The sequence below is a fragment of the Oreochromis niloticus genome, linkage group LG9 (assembly GCF_001858045.2).
Source record: "Oreochromis niloticus isolate F11D_XX linkage group LG9, O_niloticus_UMD_NMBU, whole genome shotgun sequence".
NCBI lineage: Eukaryota > Metazoa > Chordata > Actinopteri > Cichliformes > Cichlidae > Oreochromis > Oreochromis niloticus.
The window spans coordinates 30,584,017-30,604,723 of record NC_031974.2 but is presented as its reverse complement, the minus strand read 5'-3'; the positions used below and the strand labels follow the sequence as shown (position 1 = coordinate 30,604,723).

Genomic DNA, 20,707 nt, shown 5'->3' with positions numbered 1-20,707 from the left:
AAACAAACCAACAAACTAAATAATTTTACTACAGAAATTTAAGCAATCTGTTGGTAATAATGGTGCCACTCTGCGTGGTTTGAATTATATATATCTAGACTCCAATTTGTCCATGTAAATGGTCTTCCTAACTCACTAAGGTTAATCATGGAGTTCCACAAGGTTCCATGCTAGAACCACTTCTATTTAGATTACACGCTGTTTTTCAGGCTTCCCTTCGAGCTGCGTATTATCTGCATAGCAATGAAAATGTGTGCTCTCCCTCCACATGACACATATTAAGAAATTCCTGCAGTTTAACAGCAGAAATGTCTTAAAAGCTTAAAGGCCAGATGACTTCGGCCTTCAGTGACACTGTGAGGACTCCTGAAATCATTTTTGACTAGGATACGTCCTTCAGTGTTCACATTAATGCACAAATAGGAGACACACCAATTAGTTAAACTGCAGAAATGTCTTTAAGACGTAAAGGCCTGACCTCCCATTTTCTGCTTCTAAATTCAGATAAAACTCAGGTTATTCTACTTGGCCCTTAAATTCTCAGAAATATGGCATCGAACCAGATGCTTACTCTGGATGGCATTACCTTGGCCTCCAGTAACACAGTGAGAAATCTTGGGGCCATTTTTGACCAAACTATGTCCTTCAGTGCACATATTAAACAAATATATGGGACTGCTTTCTTGCATTGGCACAATAGCTCTAAAATTAGAAACATTCTGTCTCAGAGTGATGGAGAAAAACTAGTTTATGCATTTATTACTTCTAGGCTTGACTACTCCAACTCATTATTATCAGGTTATCCTAACAACCCCTTGAAAAGTCCTTCAGCTGATCCAAATTGCTTAAAGGCCTCCTTTACCACCATGTAAACACATCACTACTTTCCATCCACTGTTTCCTCTTCCTGTCATATGGAGCAGGTGGTTGAGTCGTGCTTGTTTGAGATATTTGTTTTCATTTGGGTCACAAGTCACCAGCTGCTAATATCATCTTGATTGTAGTTTAACACTAAAGTTTTACGTTTTTGACATGACTGACTGCATATGTGCACAATTCCCCCCAAAAATCCAATATAACGTGAGTGACGTGGAATAGTTTGTTTTACTTTATATTATAAGCTGTTTGTGAAAGACATTCACATTTTTTTAGGGACAAAGTGTTCCCTATATTAATAAAAAAAAAAACATTTTTTATTACTCACGATCACTGAAGTGAGAGCTAGAATCAATTTTCCAGACTATTTGTCCTTTGTGAGATCCATTGATGCCTCGGTTCTTGTAGTCCAGAAAGTTCTCAGATAACGTCTCATCTGGAAAGAGAGATGAATGAGAGCTCAAACCATACTGCATGTCCAAGCTTCTAAATTTCTTTCTGTAATGTATTGGCAACAAAATAAAATGATAGCTGAAACTACTGGTACTGGACAAGTGGAAATTCTTTGCTTTGAGAGAAAGTAAACTCTGTCACTTCTATGGTTTTACATATCAGGACATGATTATTTGGCTCTTAGCACATCTGAAAATTAAATAAGTGCTTTATGTATGAATGTATCAGTCTGTTGTATCGTTGTGGAGAAATGTTAGCCCACTATTGATTTTAAACGATGCTTAAGTAGTTTTAGGTTTTTGATCGTTCGCTTACGTACGGCTCTCTCGTGGTCTTACCACGTCATTTTAATCACATCACCATGTCCACCATGAACTCTTCTGTGTACCAGAAGGTTTCCAAAAGTATTACTTTATTTAAGTTACAGCCCGCTAAAGGTGGTTATACAAGGTACTGAATCATAGGGTATAAATAATTTTTCACTCACTGCTTCTGCATTTGGCTTAGTGTTTGTTAAATGAATAATTTATGATATAATAATATAACAATTATTTCTTCTAACATAATAGCTCATGTGCTGTTGCTCATCTCAGGTTGTATTTACTTCATTTTAAAACCTGCTAAGGCCTGATATGTAAAACCTTAGAATTAACTGGGTGTACTTTGTTTTTAATGTGACTGTATGTTTGCAGATATTTCCTATCTAGAACAGACTACCTGATGCATGACATACCTGCTTGAATGAAAATCTATATCACAGACTTCAGAGCTATCAGCTTTTTCAGAGAAGAGCACTGAAGTTACATTGTTGCTTTGTGTCTTAAAGCTTCATTAGCAAGCCTACATGTTACCTTTAGTCAAACAATAACATAAATGCATACAGAAAAGTAAGTAAGGTAAATGACTACAAGTGGTTTGTGCATGCTGTAATATCCAATTTCTAACTAACCCCTTGTGCTGTCTATTTACACACATCTTTGATTTATTTTCCACCTCTGGAATTTATGCTGCCATTTTTAAACAAAGAAAAATGGCACTAAAATCATGATGTGATAACCATCACAGCAGAGGACAGCAAACCAGAGTAGCATACTGTACAAAAACAAATACGATTTTTTTAACACAACTTTCAGAGTCAATATATTTAAAACTCTAAAAACTCAAAGCATGTGACATCTTACCAACTAAATACATCCCAATCCAGTCTCCAGCATCCACTTCTTCCTTGATGTCCCATGTGATCACCAGGTCTTCGGACTGGCCTATGGTGTAGTGGGAAGAGCTGATGGTAAGAGTGGAACGTGCATCTGGAGAGACCAGATCAGTGTCGCTGGTGGAGCGTGACAGTCCCAACATAAAAGCATCCTGGTTCAGGCCATTGACAGCAAAGGACTCAGGGCCATAGCTGTGCCGAACCGCATCCTTACAGCGCTGGCGGGTCTGGCTGCTGCGAGTTGGGGATGCCATAGCCGCCAAGCCCAGGAACCGATTTTGGTACAAGTTCTGCAACGACATACACAGAAAGAAGCTTTTAGCAGAATCAAAGCTACAAAAACACAAAGTACCTACAGTGGTTGAAAATTTGTGGCTGCTTTAAAATGTAAAAGTGCATTTATTTGATACAAATTTATTTGATCGGCTTTTATAAAAACAAAAAAAAAAATAGAAATAGAAATCTGTCAAAAACTTGTTTAAAACAAAGTGACGTTTTTATACACATTTTGATCACTATGGTGGTCAGTGCTCTCTCTTATGCTGCTGTGTGTTGGGAGTGCAGCTTGGTGGACACCAAAACAAAAAATATCCTCAATATCAACTCGATCACACAGCTACAATGCAATGATAACGCGCTGATAACAGAAAACGGTCATGTATTTTAATGTTGTCTGATGACTGACGTCAAACACAGATCTTCTTCCAGCTAGAAGCAGAGCAGCTTGTGTTTGCTAACACAGCAATATTCTGTTAATCGTTTAGCAGATTGTTTTTTAACTGTGACCAACAGCTGAAATGCAAGCTACTAAATCAGTGTTAAATCAGCCTGCCAATCATCCTGTGCCACTGTAGGGACGCACCACTGCCTCTGTTCTTCTAATTTGACACTTCCAATCCAAAAAACAATCATGGAATTTACCTTATTATTATGTGTGTATAGTCTGTGCTTTATCTCTTAGTTTTAGTAAGTCTTTGTGCCCTAAGTTAATATGCAGATTTTTTAGTGCCCAAAGTTACCCCTTGTACATGATGTGTCTGCTTGTGGGTCCCATTTGAACACTGATACAGTGAGCCAGTTAGATGATGACACAGTTTTTGTAATTCTGTCTCTGTACTGAAAAGCATGGCATTCAATTCAATTCAATTCAATTTTATTTATATAGCGCAACAACAGTCATAATCACAACAACAGTCGCCTCAAGGCACTTTATATTGTACAGCAGATCCTACAATAATGGATACCATTATTGTAGGATCACAGTAGAAATTACAGCCATTCTGAGATATATAACCATATTTTCAGAGTCTCAACAGGAATTGGTCAACTGATGTACAAGCTGTTTCATGGTCAGTTCTGTTAGGTCTCTGCCTATTATTCCTTGGCAGCCACACAAATAAAATATATGTAGGGCACTCTGAATGTTCAACTTGGATGTGTCAGTTTTTCACTGAGGCCATCAATAGGCTGAAAAAACAAAAATAAACCTATCATAGAGAAAGCTCAAACTGGCCAGTGCTTTCTTTCTGTTATATCACTGACATCCAGCAACACCAAAAGGCCTGGAAGTCTCAGAACAGAACTTATGTGGACGATACCAGAATTCTTTTCTTGATTAAGAAAAATAACTTGATGTCCAAAGTGTACAATCAAGAGACAGAGAGGGTTACAAGAATGGCAAACCACTAGTTACCCTTGGCAACTGGAAGAGCCTGCAAAGTTCTACAAAAAACTAACTTGTGCCAGAATGATGGGAAGAAAACAGTATGGAGGAGGAAAGGCACAACTCATCTTAAGCATACCATGACATGATCTGAAACATTTAAGTTTGACAGACTGTACATTCACTTACAACTTTTAATAAGTGGTGCTGAAGGTTCTATGATGTCTTTTATATTTGTGAAAGCCAAGGCCTATTAACTTTTTGTTAGTATGATTAACTAGAACTTTGCCAGCATAAAAAGGATTTGTTTGACAGCACTTACTGTCAATACAACGGGAAAGTCCAAGGAACTCAGTGAAGAGCTACGAATGAGGATTGCAGATTTACACAAGTTGTGAATGTCTCTTAGAGCCATTTCTAAGCAACTCGAGATTCCAAGATCATCAGTTCAAACAACTGTATGAGAGTACAAGTTATTTGGATGTGTCGCTGCTTTGCCAAAGTCTGCAAGATGACCCTCAGATCAGTTAGGGTGTTCAGGAACAACTCAGGTCAACTGACATGAACTTAAAACTGCTGCAACACTAGTCTCACTGTTGACAGTGAAGCCAGTTTTACATTATTACGAACAGAGGGTGCCGACCAAAAAAACCACCTGCTCCAAAATGTTCAAATTGATCCAAATGTTTGTCCAATCCATTGTCTAATTTTTTGGAATGGACAAAGCAAGCAAACATTAAGCTTCTGGAATGGGCTTCTTCTCACCTCTACTAGGGGTGTTCGATATAACGATATATATCGGATGACGATATGAAAACGTCTATCGTTTTCCTATTACCCTATTGTTTGTTTCGTGGTGTCGCAAAATAAACTGTTTACGGCAATATTTTTTCATCGTTTTGATGGTCATTGTAGTTGCTATATTAATTTCTTAAAGTTCTCTCTTTGTCTTATATTTAAAATAACCACACTACGGACGGACAGGTGACTGTTTTCAGGCGTTGCCGTTAGCAACAACGGCGGTAAACCCAGCCGCCGTCCGCTTGTTTATTTTCCACATAAACCTTTCACAATAAAGCTGTAGATCCTGTTGAGATTTTTCAAAATAAACTGAAATGATGACAAACAGAAGGACCAGTCAAAACAATACGAGGACCTCATTTCTAAACGAGGGGCTAGCATGGACATGGTTTGGTTATGAAAAGTCTGACACGGCCCAGAAAACTGTACTATGCAAATTATGCAGGAAACCGGTCCCCACCCCAGACTCAAACACGACAAACCTCTTCTACCACCTACGCAAGGATCACGTGAACGAGTAATCAAAGAGAGTTTAGGGAGGAGAAGCAAAAAAAGAGGTGTGCTCAAAATAAACCTTAGACTCAAACATTAGAACCCCATGTTATAAATACTCACAAAGAAAATGACCATTACAAACTTATATCTAAAAATATATAGTTTCATGCATTGGTCAAAACACTCGACTTGCAGTACAGGTAAAAGCCAGAAAAATAAATCAAATGAACTCTACCAGTTTGAAAAACTGCCTTTACCGGACTCCAGGTGAGACCATAGGATGCTTTGACACTGCTAACGTCAGCGGATACAGCCCAAGGTTCAAAAGATGACAAAATTGTTGAGAAATTTGGGAATTGATTATTTAAAGTTCAGGAAAGAAGCAGAGCAGTATGTACTGACTAAAGTAACTGACCTTGATTACAACTCACTGCCCACTCTATCGAGACAGTATTGTACTTCATGTGAACAAAGGTGTACCGTTTAAAGAATAAGCGGACCAAAATTAGGTGTCAGTTTTGTTTATGTTCTCCTTTGTTTGCATTTGAATGTTTCTTCCCAATAACTGAAAACAGTTTGTTTGTATACAAAAAACTGATGCAATGTAGAGGTAGTTTTTTTTTCTTGTACTATGACTACTTTATTTCTTTGGAACTGACCAAAGTTTTAAGTTTTCAATTTGTGAGTGTTCTTCTGTAACACTTTAAGCTGTGTATCATATATAGCTATGGTATTTATTTAAAATACAGTTGTGGAGTTTTTACAGTTTACAAATAAGATTTTTTTTTTATCATCCACCCAATATGTGTGTGTGTGTGTGTGTGTGTGTGTGTGTGTGTAAAATTTGCAGCAGCTTTTAATATTCCTTTCATAAATGCACAACAGAAGCTGGGTGGAGGTACACATACAAAGAAGCTGGAGAGTGATTGGAGGAAGGAGGGGGCACTGACCTTGAAACTACAGAGCTGCATCAGCATAATGACCAGTCAACCCAAAGCAGACCAAAACCTGAAGGAAGTGGGAGGAGAACGGTGGGGTGTTACAAACCACAGAAAAAAAAGCAGAAGCAGTGAATGCAGAGGAGAAAGTGAAGTAGGGTGTTAGAGGGGGGGAAACATCATCATCATCTTTTCATACTTCATCTTTATCAGATAAAAATATGAATACTTCAAGAAAAGAAGCACAGATGGAGAAACAAGTGGAAACAGAGACATGGAGAACAAACAAATATAGCACAGATAGAACAGACATATAGACTCAACACAGTTACAACACATACAACAAAAATCACTTTTCATGTGCATCTGCAGATGTTCACATGGTCAGTGTTCCTGCAGTGGAGAAGCAAGCCTACAAATATTAACAAGAAGTCTCTGAATGTTGTTTTCTGTGAATTCACTGGAATGAAATCAGACGCTAGTAGATATCACAACCTGAAAATATGAAACTTCAATAAAAAATAAATATGAGTAAAAAAATAGATAAGATGAAGACTAATTATTATGGGATGACTGGGCAGTAAATTGAATTTTTAAAATGATATTACTAAACTTTATATAGGGTGAGACAGAGTTGTTTATACTGACATACTATGGAGCTGTGTCACTCTACGTAACCAAGGGTTAACGGACTAGCAAAAAAGTACCGCGGACCCTCGCTCTCCACACAGCCCCAGGCTTACTATCACTGTGTTATATAAGCAAACAGCCACCCTGGCTCATAAAATGTCCCGAGGCACTGAGGGAAACACAGCATTAGTGTTACAATATACACAATGTCTTGCAGTTTCAAGAAATACTTAGCATTACTTCCACATTTGGGGCAACAGCCGAAAAAGTGTTGATTTATAGAGGCTAAACACTAAGAAAATGCTCTCTTCAAGGCTGAACAAATGAGCATATATAAGTTTTCTGAGATGTGCTATATCGAAGCAAAGTCTCTGTCCTGGTCCAAGTTCTGGACTATTTTGTTAGGTTTTTTTTTACCTCTGCTATGGAAGTTACAATTTTGGTTGGGATTTTCCATAAATGTCTGTCTGTAAAGATGAAAACTCAGAAAGTTTAGAAAGAAAACATTGTAGATTGGGCTCAACAATCCATTAAAATGTAAACATAATTTCCTCTGGGATTAAAAAAGTATTCTGATTAAGAAATTTGGCTTACATCCACCGCAGTTTTCAAGGACTGCGGCCTACAACCAACCAAGTCTTAATGACTTGGTTGGTTGTAGGACTAGCCTTACTCAGGCCAGATACACATGGAGACACAACCAGGTCCTCAGGTGTCTAGCCGAGACAGTTGAGTGCAAAAGAAAATCCAGTCCATTCTAAATATCATGATATGTTATTCTGACTTTGTTATGTACATTAGAGTAACAGGTTCGAACCATTTAAAAACATAACAATTTGAATACATGCGCACTGTTCTGAATAAATATAAATTTTGAGGGTGAAATACTGTTTTTAAAATTTGATATTTATTATTAAACATTTTCACCTTAATAAAAAATGTATTTAAAAAAAATAATTGTACTGAAATTTATGTCAAATATATTAAAATTGGTTTCAACAGGGCAAATAACACCTTGCACTCATTTCCACTATGTGAGTGCTTCTTGTTGAGTTCAGCATTACTATTAATTACACTCTGCCTATGGTCAGTGTACAGTCCAGGTTTTCTTTATTTCTATAACCATTATTCTTATGATTTAAGGTCCATGTTTGCCTTTGACCTCAGCTGTTTTAAATTGAGGATCTTTGGGTATTATCTCTTTAAGATTATTAGTTTTTAGTTTCTTGTTACTTTATATTGTGGCATCTGTTAGTATTTGGTTATTTGTCCTTCCATATATTTGAGTCTATTTAAGCTTCCCCAGTATCCTTGTGTTTCTTGTCTAGTATTCGTCTTTGTTTTAAGTGTTTCTGTCATGTTACTCTTACACTCTTTTGCCTTATTTTTAGTTTACCCCCCAGTGTCTCCTTTTCAGATTTAGTTCAGGTGTGTGTAGGTCCCCAGGTGTCTCCACCTAAGGCCCACCCTAAACTGATGGCAATAATTTATGAAATAAACAATCAGATGTGACACCAGCTATGAAACCATAAACTAATCAGCAAAGTATTTGCGTAGGTGACAGGTTATTTTCCCATTGACTTATACACAACCAAACTTTATTTTGCAAGCACAAGAGCTGCCTCCCTGCAGGTTTGCAAAATGTCTGCATTCGCACAAGCACACCCAGCAGAGCCCCTTAAAAGGCGAATGAATCCAATTAAACCATGTCCTCTTCCTGCCCTACGATAGAACTTCGCCAATCAAGTACCACAGACTAAACCCCAACATGTAATTAGGAACAATTCAACCCTCACCCTAAAGTATTTCAGTGCTTCTGTGTCTATATTAGCCCAACAAAAGCTCAGAAGATAGCCATGCAATGGCATATCATTTTATGTTAATTAGTCTAATTTCAGTAACTCTCCAAAATCGGTCTTGAATTTTGCCTCTAAGTCTGAAGACAATGTCACGGTCATAAAGGCAGGACCATGCTTGTCATTTTTCAGCATTCACAGGATTTTTCACTGTGAGTTCAGCCCCTAGTTCCACGGTAACATTCTCACTTAGCTAGAGGAGGAAACTTACAGCAAATAATCAGAGCTGGTGTTGGCAAGCAGGAAAAACATCACATAGGCACTTTTTTTGGAACACCAACATAAACTTTGCTCACCAGCTGGACTACTTGCCAGATTTGCCTCCCTGCAACTTTGTCCACTTGCCAAAAATGAAAAGCAAGTTGAAGGATTACTGTCTGGCCAGACTGCAGAGTATCTATGAGAAGCACAAAACCAAGAGATGTAACAGGACTACTACAGACTGACCTACTACAGAAAAAGCAGCTATGCTAAAAACGGCCCAGAGGTTAAAGAATGGGAGACTGAAAAAAATTTGAATGAGACAGAATATGATTGAGCCCGCAGCAACAGTTTAATTTGCTTCCATTAATCAGGATAAACAACAAATCTTTAAATGCACTTTTTCTATTTCTGTGACTAAACACAATACAGTCAAAGTTTATGTACTCAAAGACAGTCTGACATCTGCGACTGGAGAGTCAGCTCATATCTGCACGTCAATGTGAATGAAAAAATGATCAATATTACATCCCAACACACTGATACCTTATGTTCATATTTTCTTACTCACCCTTCTATTTTCTAACAGACTGACTAACAGTTAAAGATACACAGAGTACACACTCACTGAGTACACATGCATCAAAAACAATGCTCATGTGTGACACACATATGCAAATAAGAGAGAAGACAAAAACTATACAGTCACATTCAAATCCCTACAGTGCTCATTAGTTTCATAGCTACACATTAGTACAGTGCCATAGCTCGCTACACTAAGGCAAAACTCTCCTAGGAAATGTCCCCACTTGTACTTCCTGCTTATTCGTACATTTGCACAATTAACTGGTATAATCACATTCAAAATGACTTTTATTCAGTCCAGTATGGGTGAGATTTGGAAGCCTCTACTGTGATAGCACTACAACAGAGATCTCCCTGACCAATATAAGCACATGAGAGTAACATGGACTTTACATAATGATTTTCATGAACAAGTTTCATGAGTTTCATGAACAAGGTATTGCAAAACACAGTGTACTAAAGAACTTAGTTCTTTTAATCTGAGTGACCTGACTATCATCAGGAATGCGGTCACTTAGTAGTCTTCGCTTCATCTCACAGCTGGCCATTGGCTATGGTTAGGATTGGATTTTGTTTTAGGCTCATAATAAATAGTCACTTTCGAATGAAGTTTCATTCATACAATCATTTATTCTGTCAGCACAGCTTGTGACACTAACTTAACCCAAACCCATTGATTTAGTAACAGCGCTAAGTTGACCCCCGCTGGTGCTTTTATTTTTTAAACTAAGACTGGAGCCATTTGCTAATGTACCCGTCGATCCTATTGGTCCCTGTAAATAATGTACTGTAGATCTAAAAACAGAATCAAAACAAATTGCTAAAACAACTTAATACAAAGTAACAATCCACTCAATTCTGAATCAGAAACATGACCTGAGCTCTTGGTAAAACCTAATAACAAACCGAATATCAATACTTCTATTTGTACTTTAAACAGATCCGGAGCAGATTGCTGATGCAGTGAAGTCTTGGGCTATACCATCAATGCAGAGCTCTAATGGTTTTCCCAGCAATCTCAAGCAGTTGCTGGGGAAAAGGACATTTTGAACTCTGTTTAAAAGGCTTAACCCTAGAACACTATCGCTATAAATAGTAACACAATCACTAATGCCGGGTGATTTTTACCCGATATAATATAACGAATAAAAAGTAATCAAATATATCAAAATATGACAACACATGACAAATTAGAGTGGTCTTCTTTTACTTTCAACTGTGCCATGTCTAACAACATGAAAAAACCCCCCTCCTAAAACAAAATAATGACTCTGGAAAGCTGGTCTTTGGTCCACCCATTCCTGGGACATTTGAGACTTCCCTAGTGAAGGCACAGGCTCCTCGACACGCAAACAGCTGCAGGAGAGAGAAATCATGTAAATGTATTTGCTCGGGTATAAATCACCCAGCGATAGTGTTCTAGGGTTAAATATAATGTAATGTTTTTATTTTTAAAAGTAAGTTGGAGTTACTCCATCAAATTACTCTATCATTTGACAGAAGTACACACAGTACAATACAGGAGAAAAGATCTGCAGATTGATTACAACATTGCAGTGTCAGTCTAGTGTGTTTGGTGTTGATGTATGTCTTTTGTTGGAGATCATTTTATGTACTGTAGTCAATAACAGTTGAGAATAGGAAAAAACCTAAAGTGTACTGAAATGATGCAAGAGTTCCTGCCTGGAGAAGATTAGACTCCTGTTGTTCTCCCATGTATTTAGGACACACAAACATTGAGTATATCTGCTACATTATACAGTACAAAAACTTTGAGAACTACTATAGAGTTCCCATAATGCTTAAAGGTGTACACAAACTCCAGTGAGTAAGTCCAAGCAACTTCAGTTCTGTTAAATAACTGTCAAGCTGTCTAGCAGTTTTAGCTGGAAATACAGCCATGGGTAGATGTGGATTGAATATTTTGACTGATACTGTTTGCATGTAGTGAAACTTGCAGATACTAGTTCTTCCTGTTAAGATCTGTTTGTGTCCCTACATTTCCATTCTGCAGAATAACGCCTTCCACATGAGTGTTTCTTGCACACAGACTTAAGCTGGCAAAGTAAATTTAGCTTTTGTTTTGTTTTGTTTTTTATTGTTCTTGAGTTTTTGTCTGTGGAATTAAAAATTCAATGGAAAGACAGCTTAGTGAAACTGAGGTCTACCACAATACTGACTAGGGGTGGGGGAAAAAATCGATACTGTGTAGTATCGTGATATTTTGTTTGCTAGTAATGTATCGATACAGGGACAGCAGAAATCGATATTTTGTTACAAAAAAAGTTTTTGTGGACTGGAACATGCTCTGACTTCAGAGCATGTTGATCAGCTCCTTTTTCTGAGCAAGAATCCTGACATTCCTTCACTGTCCAAATGTGTTTAACTTTTTTTATGGCAGCAATAAACATGAGTTTGCTTATTTTAATTTAAGACATGTTTTATTTTAATTAAGTTTAAAACTTTTTTATTTAATGTAAAAGAATATTTTATTTTAATTTACTTTCAAATTCTTCAGTCGCTGAAGGGGCTGCATAGTTTTCACAAATTGCATAGTTCAGAATAGCTATAATTATACCAGATGGTTGCATTCAGTTAAGTTGGACTAGACTGTAATACAAACCGTTCAGTTTGTCAACAATAAAACTGACTGAAATGAGAGAAAGACTGAGTGTGAGACTTTGTTATTAGATAAAAATGAATATTGATAAAGTTTACCTTTATGTACAGAATCTGAATATCGCAAAATATTTTAAAAAATTGCAATAATATCGTATCGTGCGTTAAGTATTGTGATAGTATCGTATCGTGGGATGTATGGTGATTCCCACCTCTAATACTGACCACAGATTAATTTCTTAAGGAAAAACACTTTTAGGCCGTGAATGGCATGCTATGTTTGCCCTGGTGCTGTGTGTGCAGTAGCGTTATCCAAAAAGTAAAAGAACAAAAAAAACGGGTCGTGAGATACTAAAAATCACAATCATAACAGCATGCTGATTTATAATAGTATTAATACCAACAATAGTCTTCTCAGGCTGTTCCATATCCCATCATCTGTGATAATACTGGTTTAAATTGTTGCATGGTATGAAAATGTCATACTGCAATCACTTCTATAACAATGCTATGCACTTTCTATAGTGCACGCAGCAACAACAAGACAAGCCGGGGTATATCTGAGAGCAAGAGCCACATGTCAGCCTCCGATGAGTTGAAAAAGACAGCTACTTCAAAAACATCCTATAAAGTGCATTAATTAGCAAGATATTGTTCCCATTGAAGGTGGAAACAACACACAACTGAGCTACAGACGAGGACACACTAGCAGCTGGTGATGTTCGATATAAATGTAAACAAATGACTCCACCAAGTGTGGCAGGAGCACTCGCTACCTGCACTCCAATAGACAGAAAAAGTCAAGAATGAATGGAATTTACTAACGTAGTTACATGTAAAAAAGGACATCTTTGGGCAGCTGCTTAAAAAGTTGGACCAAGACACAACATATTTGATATTATATTATATTGTGCAAATGACGCAACAAAGTGGTGGCAACAAAGTCAAGCAGCACAATGAACCAAAGCATTCCTCATAAAGGAGTTTGAGAGGTCAGTAAAGCTCCAGTTTCACAGTAAATTAAAGAGTTATCATAAATGCTAACGTGGTTGGCATGTTTTTTGCACTACGTCAGACATCTTAAATAGTGTTGTTACCGTGTGTTATTCTAATCTTTTCCCATTTTTTTAATAACAGCTCTGAAGTTTTTGCTCTGTTTTCCCCAGTGGCATTGGAAATGGTACTAAGTATCTTCTTTTTTTCCCCTTGGTTTCAGTACTGGCTTTAAAACTCTAGTGTGGAGGATCAGATTTAGGTCTGTTGTGCTAAAAGTGGTAAAGTAGCGTCATTTATTTAAGAGGATGAGTCTGGGGTTGACTCACTCACTTGGATATTTATCATTTTACTCACACCTCCCTCTGTAGACACTTAACACAGCCATTTTGATGCACAAAATCAAATTAACTTTCTTGGGAATAAAGAAGAATTAATTCCTTCCATATTTTATTTAGATGAGAAAAGTCATTAAAATCAAATTATCTCTCAGCATTATTTGAATCGTTCAATATTAAAATATCCACAATTTAGCCATGATAAAATTCTAAAAGGGATGTTAAAGGACTGAAACAAAAACTGCTATTATGCTAAATCATTAGGAATAAAGACCAATGACATACTCTGCTTCTTATAATGTCCCGGTAAAACTTGATAAACATGTTGTACAGTTGTCGCTACTGTCTAAATCAAACCAAGTGACACAAAGCAGTGACTGCTAACAAACACACACAAAACTGAAAACACCTATCTCTACCAGTCCCCAACTACACACATTTAAATTGCAGATGTTGTTTTTGTTTAAAGCTTGCAATACTAGGACAATCATATTAGAGACAGAAATAATCCATGATCAAACAATTTCCACTTTATTAATCAAGTTAGTCGGTTGCAGCAGCAGTTGCTGTCATCATGCAGTAAATGGCCACTTTATGATAGCTTGCACACTTTTTTCTGTCACTTGAAAGGTTAAACAGCTAGAAAACAGTGTAAGTGCTGCTTACGTTGAGTTTTTTTGTATTGTGAGCTTTGATACTCATCAAACTCTAATAAGTGCTTGCAGAGCTTCTGACTGCGTATAACTTTTCTCTGCAAAAATCACTAAAAAGAAACTGGTGACTCAAATGCCTACCTTTAAACTACCTTTAGTCCTTTAAACCCCTTGAATGAAAAAAGCTACAGGCTACACTTATCATGCAGTGATAGTCTTCTATCAAGTACACTTTTACTGTTACTGGAAATCTGCCTCTTCTGTTTCTTGCATATACATTTAAGCAGTGTCTTTTAACAGGCTAAAGTATGAAATGATTACATTACAGGTAAGTGGCAGAAGCTGCTGCACTTATCTTAAATTATTCCATTTTCATATTTCTTTTTAAACTGCAGTTTGGCTTATTTACAGTATTCCTGCTTGCTTAGATCAATTTTTATGTTGTCATTTATTCTGCTGAAAAACTGTCAGGTGGCAGGAAATAATGTTAGGCAGCCAGCTGTGGCAGGAACATCATGGTAGTTTTAATTATTATATATCATTACCTGATCACTTCGAGGAGTTATCCACTCGAAACAGGATTTTCCCATATTGGATGTTGTTTTGACTGTATCCTAGTTGCCATGACAGTTAGCATGAGCAGAAAAAAAAATGTTTAACCTGCTCTTGCTACAGTAACTGTCTTGCTCCTCTTTCTGTACATGTTGACCTGACTTGGCCTCTCTCCAGCCAAACAGAAAATGTTGCACTTCTATTTGGTTTGACAGAATTCTCTCGATAAAGCTGACTTTCTTCTTGCCAGTGTAACTAATATGTTTTTACATATGCAATCCACAATGATGCTGAATTATGTAAAGATAATTCAACATTCAGCTGATTTGATCAGAACTTGTTACATTTAATTATGAATAAATTTTTTTTATTTTCACTATGAGACTATTTTGTCTTGCGTTTTAAATCAAATGAGTGTATTTTCTTTCACCTTAGCCAAAACTCACTCATTGTTTAGTTCTGTTGGAACAAAACAACAAAGTTTTCATCTACCTGGTGTATCCAAATGTAATCTCACAAGTGAAGATCTATAAAGCCAAAATGCATGGAAGAGAATTCATTTGAAAGCTATTAATTTCAGGTTTCTGAAACTACGCTTGGTTAGCATGAAACCTAACCCTACCCCCAAGTAGTTCAACATCCACTTGGTGAATGTTAATGTTAACTATCAATCAAATTATATAAGTGAGAAATAATTATTATTATGCTTTTTTCAATATTCAGAGACCCCAATCAAACAGAAGAATGGATTGGTTAAGCAGGGATTTCCCTTAAAATAGCAAAGTGCTTTTCTGTTTTATCATGCTTTAAATTTAACAATGCATAAGAAAAATCCTTTTCACTTGGGTCTACTTGATTAACATTTCTTAGCATAAGAAGGTGAACCACTCAAAGAAAACAGTGCTTGTCAATTTCAAATTGCTTATCGTTTTCATTATTGCAACACCCACAGAAAGATAAACATAAAACGCTTATCTTCAGAGCTCAGGTCACAAAGATGTGCTCAAACCTCTTAGACTTTCTAGTAGAAACATTATTCAGCCCTGTGTGACTTACAGTGGAGTGGGTGATACATGAAAAGATCAGGGTCTGGATCTCATATTCATCATAAACTACCTGAGTTCGCCTTGGGAGATAGCCAACCACTGCAGACTTGCATGCAGTTAAAGGAACTATGAACATCATTGACATTAAACAACAGAAACATTGCATATATGGGAGAATATCCACCATTAAGTGGTACCAACCATACCTATGTGCATAATTATGAATATGTTAAAAATAGCTGGTGGCAAATCAGTGGCATCCATTCAGAAGCAGAACAGAAAACCCAGCAAAAATTAGTTTTGCCCTATTGATACTGGAAGATCTGAGTTCATAGTGAGAACCAAATGGTAGTGTGCAATACCTAGTAAACGTTGCCTTTTCCCCATTGTTACAGGGATTTATGTGGGTCACAATTTACTCAGCAGCTTGACAGCTAGACAACCACCATCACTGGTGATATGCATCCCTCAAACTTGGAAAAATGCTGTCTCTTCATGGCTATACCTTTTCTATTATTATTATTATTATTATTATTATTATCATCATGTCTCCAAAGAACAGAAGCAAACAAAAGGAAATACACAGATCATGTGTGGCTCCAGTATTTAAGAGGATTTTGTTGATGGGAATCCTCGTACAAAGACTGAAGGGGGTAAGCCTTTCTCTTATATAGCCTGCTCGTGGTACACTACAAATAAGGAGGAAGAACTCAGCGCGACGCTGTAGGGCCCCGACATCTTCAGTCCCAATACATTCACGCCAAACATCATTCAAGAAATTTATTAATTTAATGCAGCGCTGCTTACCAGAGGAGGGCAAGGTTTTCACTGAACCATGGCTTAATATCTTCATAGAGCAGTCGCCACCCTTCAATTCGGCACGCGTAATACAGCTGACACAATTTGAATTTAGATGTTTTATTACACAAAATAACAACTTTAAAGGATGTTACGCCCTTGCAGCAACAGAAAATTAAGCTACTGGGGAAACACGTTTGGCTTTAAAGTAAACCGCCTCTGAAAAGGCACTCTGCCTAAGTGCTGCTACTATATGTACTTGAATATTTTTGCTGACGTTATGTACTGTTACAATAAATCACTTACTGTTTAAACATTTCAGCGTAACGTTTCCTCCACACGGAAGAGAATGACATAAATGCGGGTTACCGAACGCTGGGCCCGCTGCTGGAGACTGGCAGGATATGAGACTACATCAACGTTAAGGCAACAATGGAGGCGACCTACCTGGGATAAAATAACCTGCCGGTGGATCATTCTCCAAAGGTAAGGGTGAGAATTCGAAGAGGTACACGCTTGCTAATTTCCATCGAGCTCCATTTCGTAGGCAAAGTGCAGTAGGAGTGTACACAAACGGCGTAGTGAGTCAGGGCCGATGAGGCATGCGAAAGAGGCTTCAGTCACATCCTTCACTCTTTCTCTGGACCAAAGTAAAGCTAGCAGCAACCGCGCACACGTGCCAGGATGCGGCCAAAACCTGCCGTTAGAAAACCGCATACCGCGAAGTTTTTGGTCAGTACTTTCGAAACTCAATTTATCTGATATAATGAAATGTGACGTAATACTTTGTGTGAAAACCTATTCTATCCCAAATATTATTTTAATACAGTTTGCGGGATTACAACGTAAGAATGCGATTTCCGGTGGAACTTCCGGTTGTTTGAGGCGAAATTCTCGAGCTTCACTGAGCTGGGTACCAGTGTCTCTCAGCCAATCCGAAAGCGGGTTTTCTGCCTAGCATCCGCTGCCTCCTCATCTCTACTCCCTCCGCTCATGTACCTAGTTACGCGCACGCGGTAGCACGGGCTCGCATTACTCCCTCCGCCAAAACAACAGCTAAAGACGGAAAGACGGAAGGAAAGCTGGAACTTAGTTCAAGCAGGAAATGCGACTCCATCCCAGGCAACCGTGTTCTCATTGTCGATGCTGTGCCTGCAGAACAGACATTTTCGTATGTATATGAATACAGGATGAGGATGAGTACAACTGAAAGCTGGAAACGTCGTATTTCCGAAAATGTTTTGGTGTAAAGCTGTGTCGCTTTCAAGCTGCCAGCTAGTGACTACAGCTCAGGTTGCCTAGGTGACCCATTAATGTATTTACTAGCAGGTAGTATGTCAGTCACCTGTATTTTTTTACTTTCATTTATGGTCATTTCAGTCTTTTCCGCGAACGTTTATCAAGTGTCACCCTTTGTAACTTAAATTTGCCAAATACAATTCTCTTTCTGTCTCCCTGAGCCACAAATAGCTTCCAGTGCTGAACTGGCAACCAGACACCATTGATAAAACCGCTGGTGAAGTGGGCAGGACGACATAAAATCTCAGGGGAGCCACCGAAGACACTACCAATGAGAGTGCAGTGCAGTGGAGTCTTCCTGTGCAGACAAATAGCCCCAAAGCATAATTTTTCCATCTCCATGCTTGGACTGTGGGGATGAAGTTTTTTTTGGTCACTCTGCATTTTTCTTCCTCCAAACATGGAGGGTTGAATCAATGTCAGAAAGCTAGATTTAGTTTTCATCAGACCACAGCACTCTCTTGAAACCTTCTCTAAATCAATTAGCTGTTCATTGGCAAACTTAAGGATGGGCTCGTACTCGTGAAACAAGATCTTGCAGGGAGCTCCAGACTGAGGTGATTAATGGTCCGTTTTTATTTCTTCCATTTCTGAATAATCGCACCAACAGTGGTCACCTTCTCATCAAGTGTTTTTTGCTGATGGTCTTGATCCCAGCCTTGTGAGGGTCTCCAGTCTTGTTCCTGACATCCTTTGACATCTCTTTGGTCTTGCCCATGGTGGTGGAGATGTTGGATTGGAAAAAACAGATTTGTTTTATAGACATAACAAATTGACATCAGGAGTATTTGTAACTGATTGACTGATCATAATCTGTGTGCCACGTGGGCTCACAGCAAGTCTGTGGGAGCCAGAATTCTCAATGGTTTGTAGAGGATCAAATACTTATTTCACACAGTGACGTGCAAATTAATTTAGAATTTCATGTATTTTCCTTTCTAGACTTTTTGGTTGTTTTTCTGTCTCTCTCTATTATAAAATGAAACTACTATAAAAACTAGAGACCGATCATTTCTTTGTAAGTGAGAAAATGTACAAATTCATCAGGGAACTTTTGCACCCACCCCCCCAACTGCGAGAATACAAAGAAATTACATTTTCAAATAAAACCAAGACGCATTCACATAATTAAAGCCTCACCAAGGCACCTCACTCTCTGAGGAGTATTTAGTTTTATGTATATTCATTTTGTTTTCCTTATTCTTTTTTTAAACATACTTTAAGAAGTTTGTAGTGCAGTAAAAATCAGAAAAGGGTAGCGTGACGGATGTTTACTCTGATTACACAAACATTATGTAGGAGCAGGAAATGGATAATAGGTATTGATTCATAAATAACTGAACACAAATAACTTGAGCTTCTTGTATAATATTATATTACAGTATATTTCTAACCTACTCGACAGCTCATTCTTTTGACAATACTACAAAACCTTATAGGTTCAACTTAAAGACAAGGCAGATGTGAAATGTAAACATGAGATCACAGGTCAAATGTGACATGATATTTGGATGCAAACTATTCATCCGTCTTCTTCGGCTTTTCCAGGCCAGGTCGCGTTGGCAGCAGCCTAGAGAAGCCCAGACCTCCCTCTAAACCACTAAATCAAGAGCTTTGTTTTCGTTCTCTCTTCACCATGACGGACCAGTACAGCGTCCACATCAGTTCAGCCACAACACCAATACGCCTGTGATCTTCCCTCACTCGTAAACAAGACCCCTGAGATACTTAAACTCTTCCACTTGGGGTAGGAACCCAAGGTGACAAAGGGCAGCCCTGGGGGAGTCCAGCACTCACTGCTATGAGGCCCAAGCTCTTGCAATGGTCATATAAGGATCAAACTATATAGTATGCAAACTACAATATGATATTTAGAATCCTAATATACACGTGTATCAGTCCCTAAATGTTGCCAATACAAACAAAAGCAGTAGAATTGATTGTAAGCATAGTTTTAAAGGTAAAAGTTATTTTCTGAAAGTTTGACCTTATTTGACCTTGAGGAAGATGTTGGAAGCCAAACGTAATGTGATATTTAGAATCCCGATAATTCTAATTTCCTATATGTCTTTATGTTGTCAACACAAACAATGGCAGAGATAAACATAGCATACTTGACAGAGGTCAGAGGTCAAATGTGACATGATCATACAGTGAGATTTGCTGGATGCAAATTTCCAAATCTTTTGTGTTTCTCACCACAGCTTTCCCAACATTATTTTGCATTCCTGAACATGACTTTTCATGAAGACAATCTCATGCTGTATCCAGTGTTTAAAAGGCAAAGAAAAAGTCTAAAAGGAGGTTGGTTGTTTAGAAGACATCTTGACTTTCACCACACTCAGGTTTAAGTCATATATGTCTCATAATCTTTTTTACACATTATTTGTATGATTTCTAAAAACCTCATTTATTACAAGCAGGTGATTTTGTTAAGTTTAGGCATTAAACTACTGGGTGACATTTAGGAAAATACCATGGTTTAAGTCAAAATGTAACAGCTGTCACATCTTTCAAGACTTTGTTGTCCTGGTTGCCACAGTGACACCTCACCTTTCACTAACATAAACACAGAAAATGTTACAATTTGCGCCCATGAACACAAAAATTATGTTACATTTTTGTGATTATTTCACAAGCTGCCATGAGGCAGAGCTGCAGTGAGAGGGGATATGCCTACTTTGGTCATTTCTTGCAC

General features: G+C 37.8%; 1 protein-coding gene across 9 annotated transcripts in view; it reads right to left on the bottom strand.

The window, feature by feature from the left end:
* Positions 1-18,848, bottom strand: part of hecw1a (HECT, C2 and WW domain containing E3 ubiquitin protein ligase 1a) — a 102,347-nt gene extending 83,499 nt beyond the window's left edge. For 2 of the 9 annotated variants that reach the window (XM_005460461.4, XM_013264403.3), the window contains exons 1-4: positions 17,158-18,847; positions 6,452-6,509; positions 2,511-2,832; positions 1,205-1,312 (exon numbers count right to left, since the gene is read on the bottom strand). In XM_005460461.4, coding sequence (XP_005460518.1) covers positions 1,205-1,312; positions 2,511-2,832; positions 6,452-6,478 — 457 coding nt within the window. In that variant the 5' untranslated portion in view covers positions 6,479-6,509; positions 17,158-18,847. Of the gene's footprint in view, positions 1-1,204; positions 1,313-2,510; positions 2,833-5,736; positions 5,865-5,916; positions 6,018-6,451; positions 6,510-9,221; positions 9,303-17,157 lie in introns of those variants that run through there. The other 7 variants (XM_025910368.1, XM_025910369.1, XM_005460465.4 and 4 more) reach the window with 7 other exon arrangements.
* Positions 18,849-20,707: the final 1,859 nt, after the last annotated feature.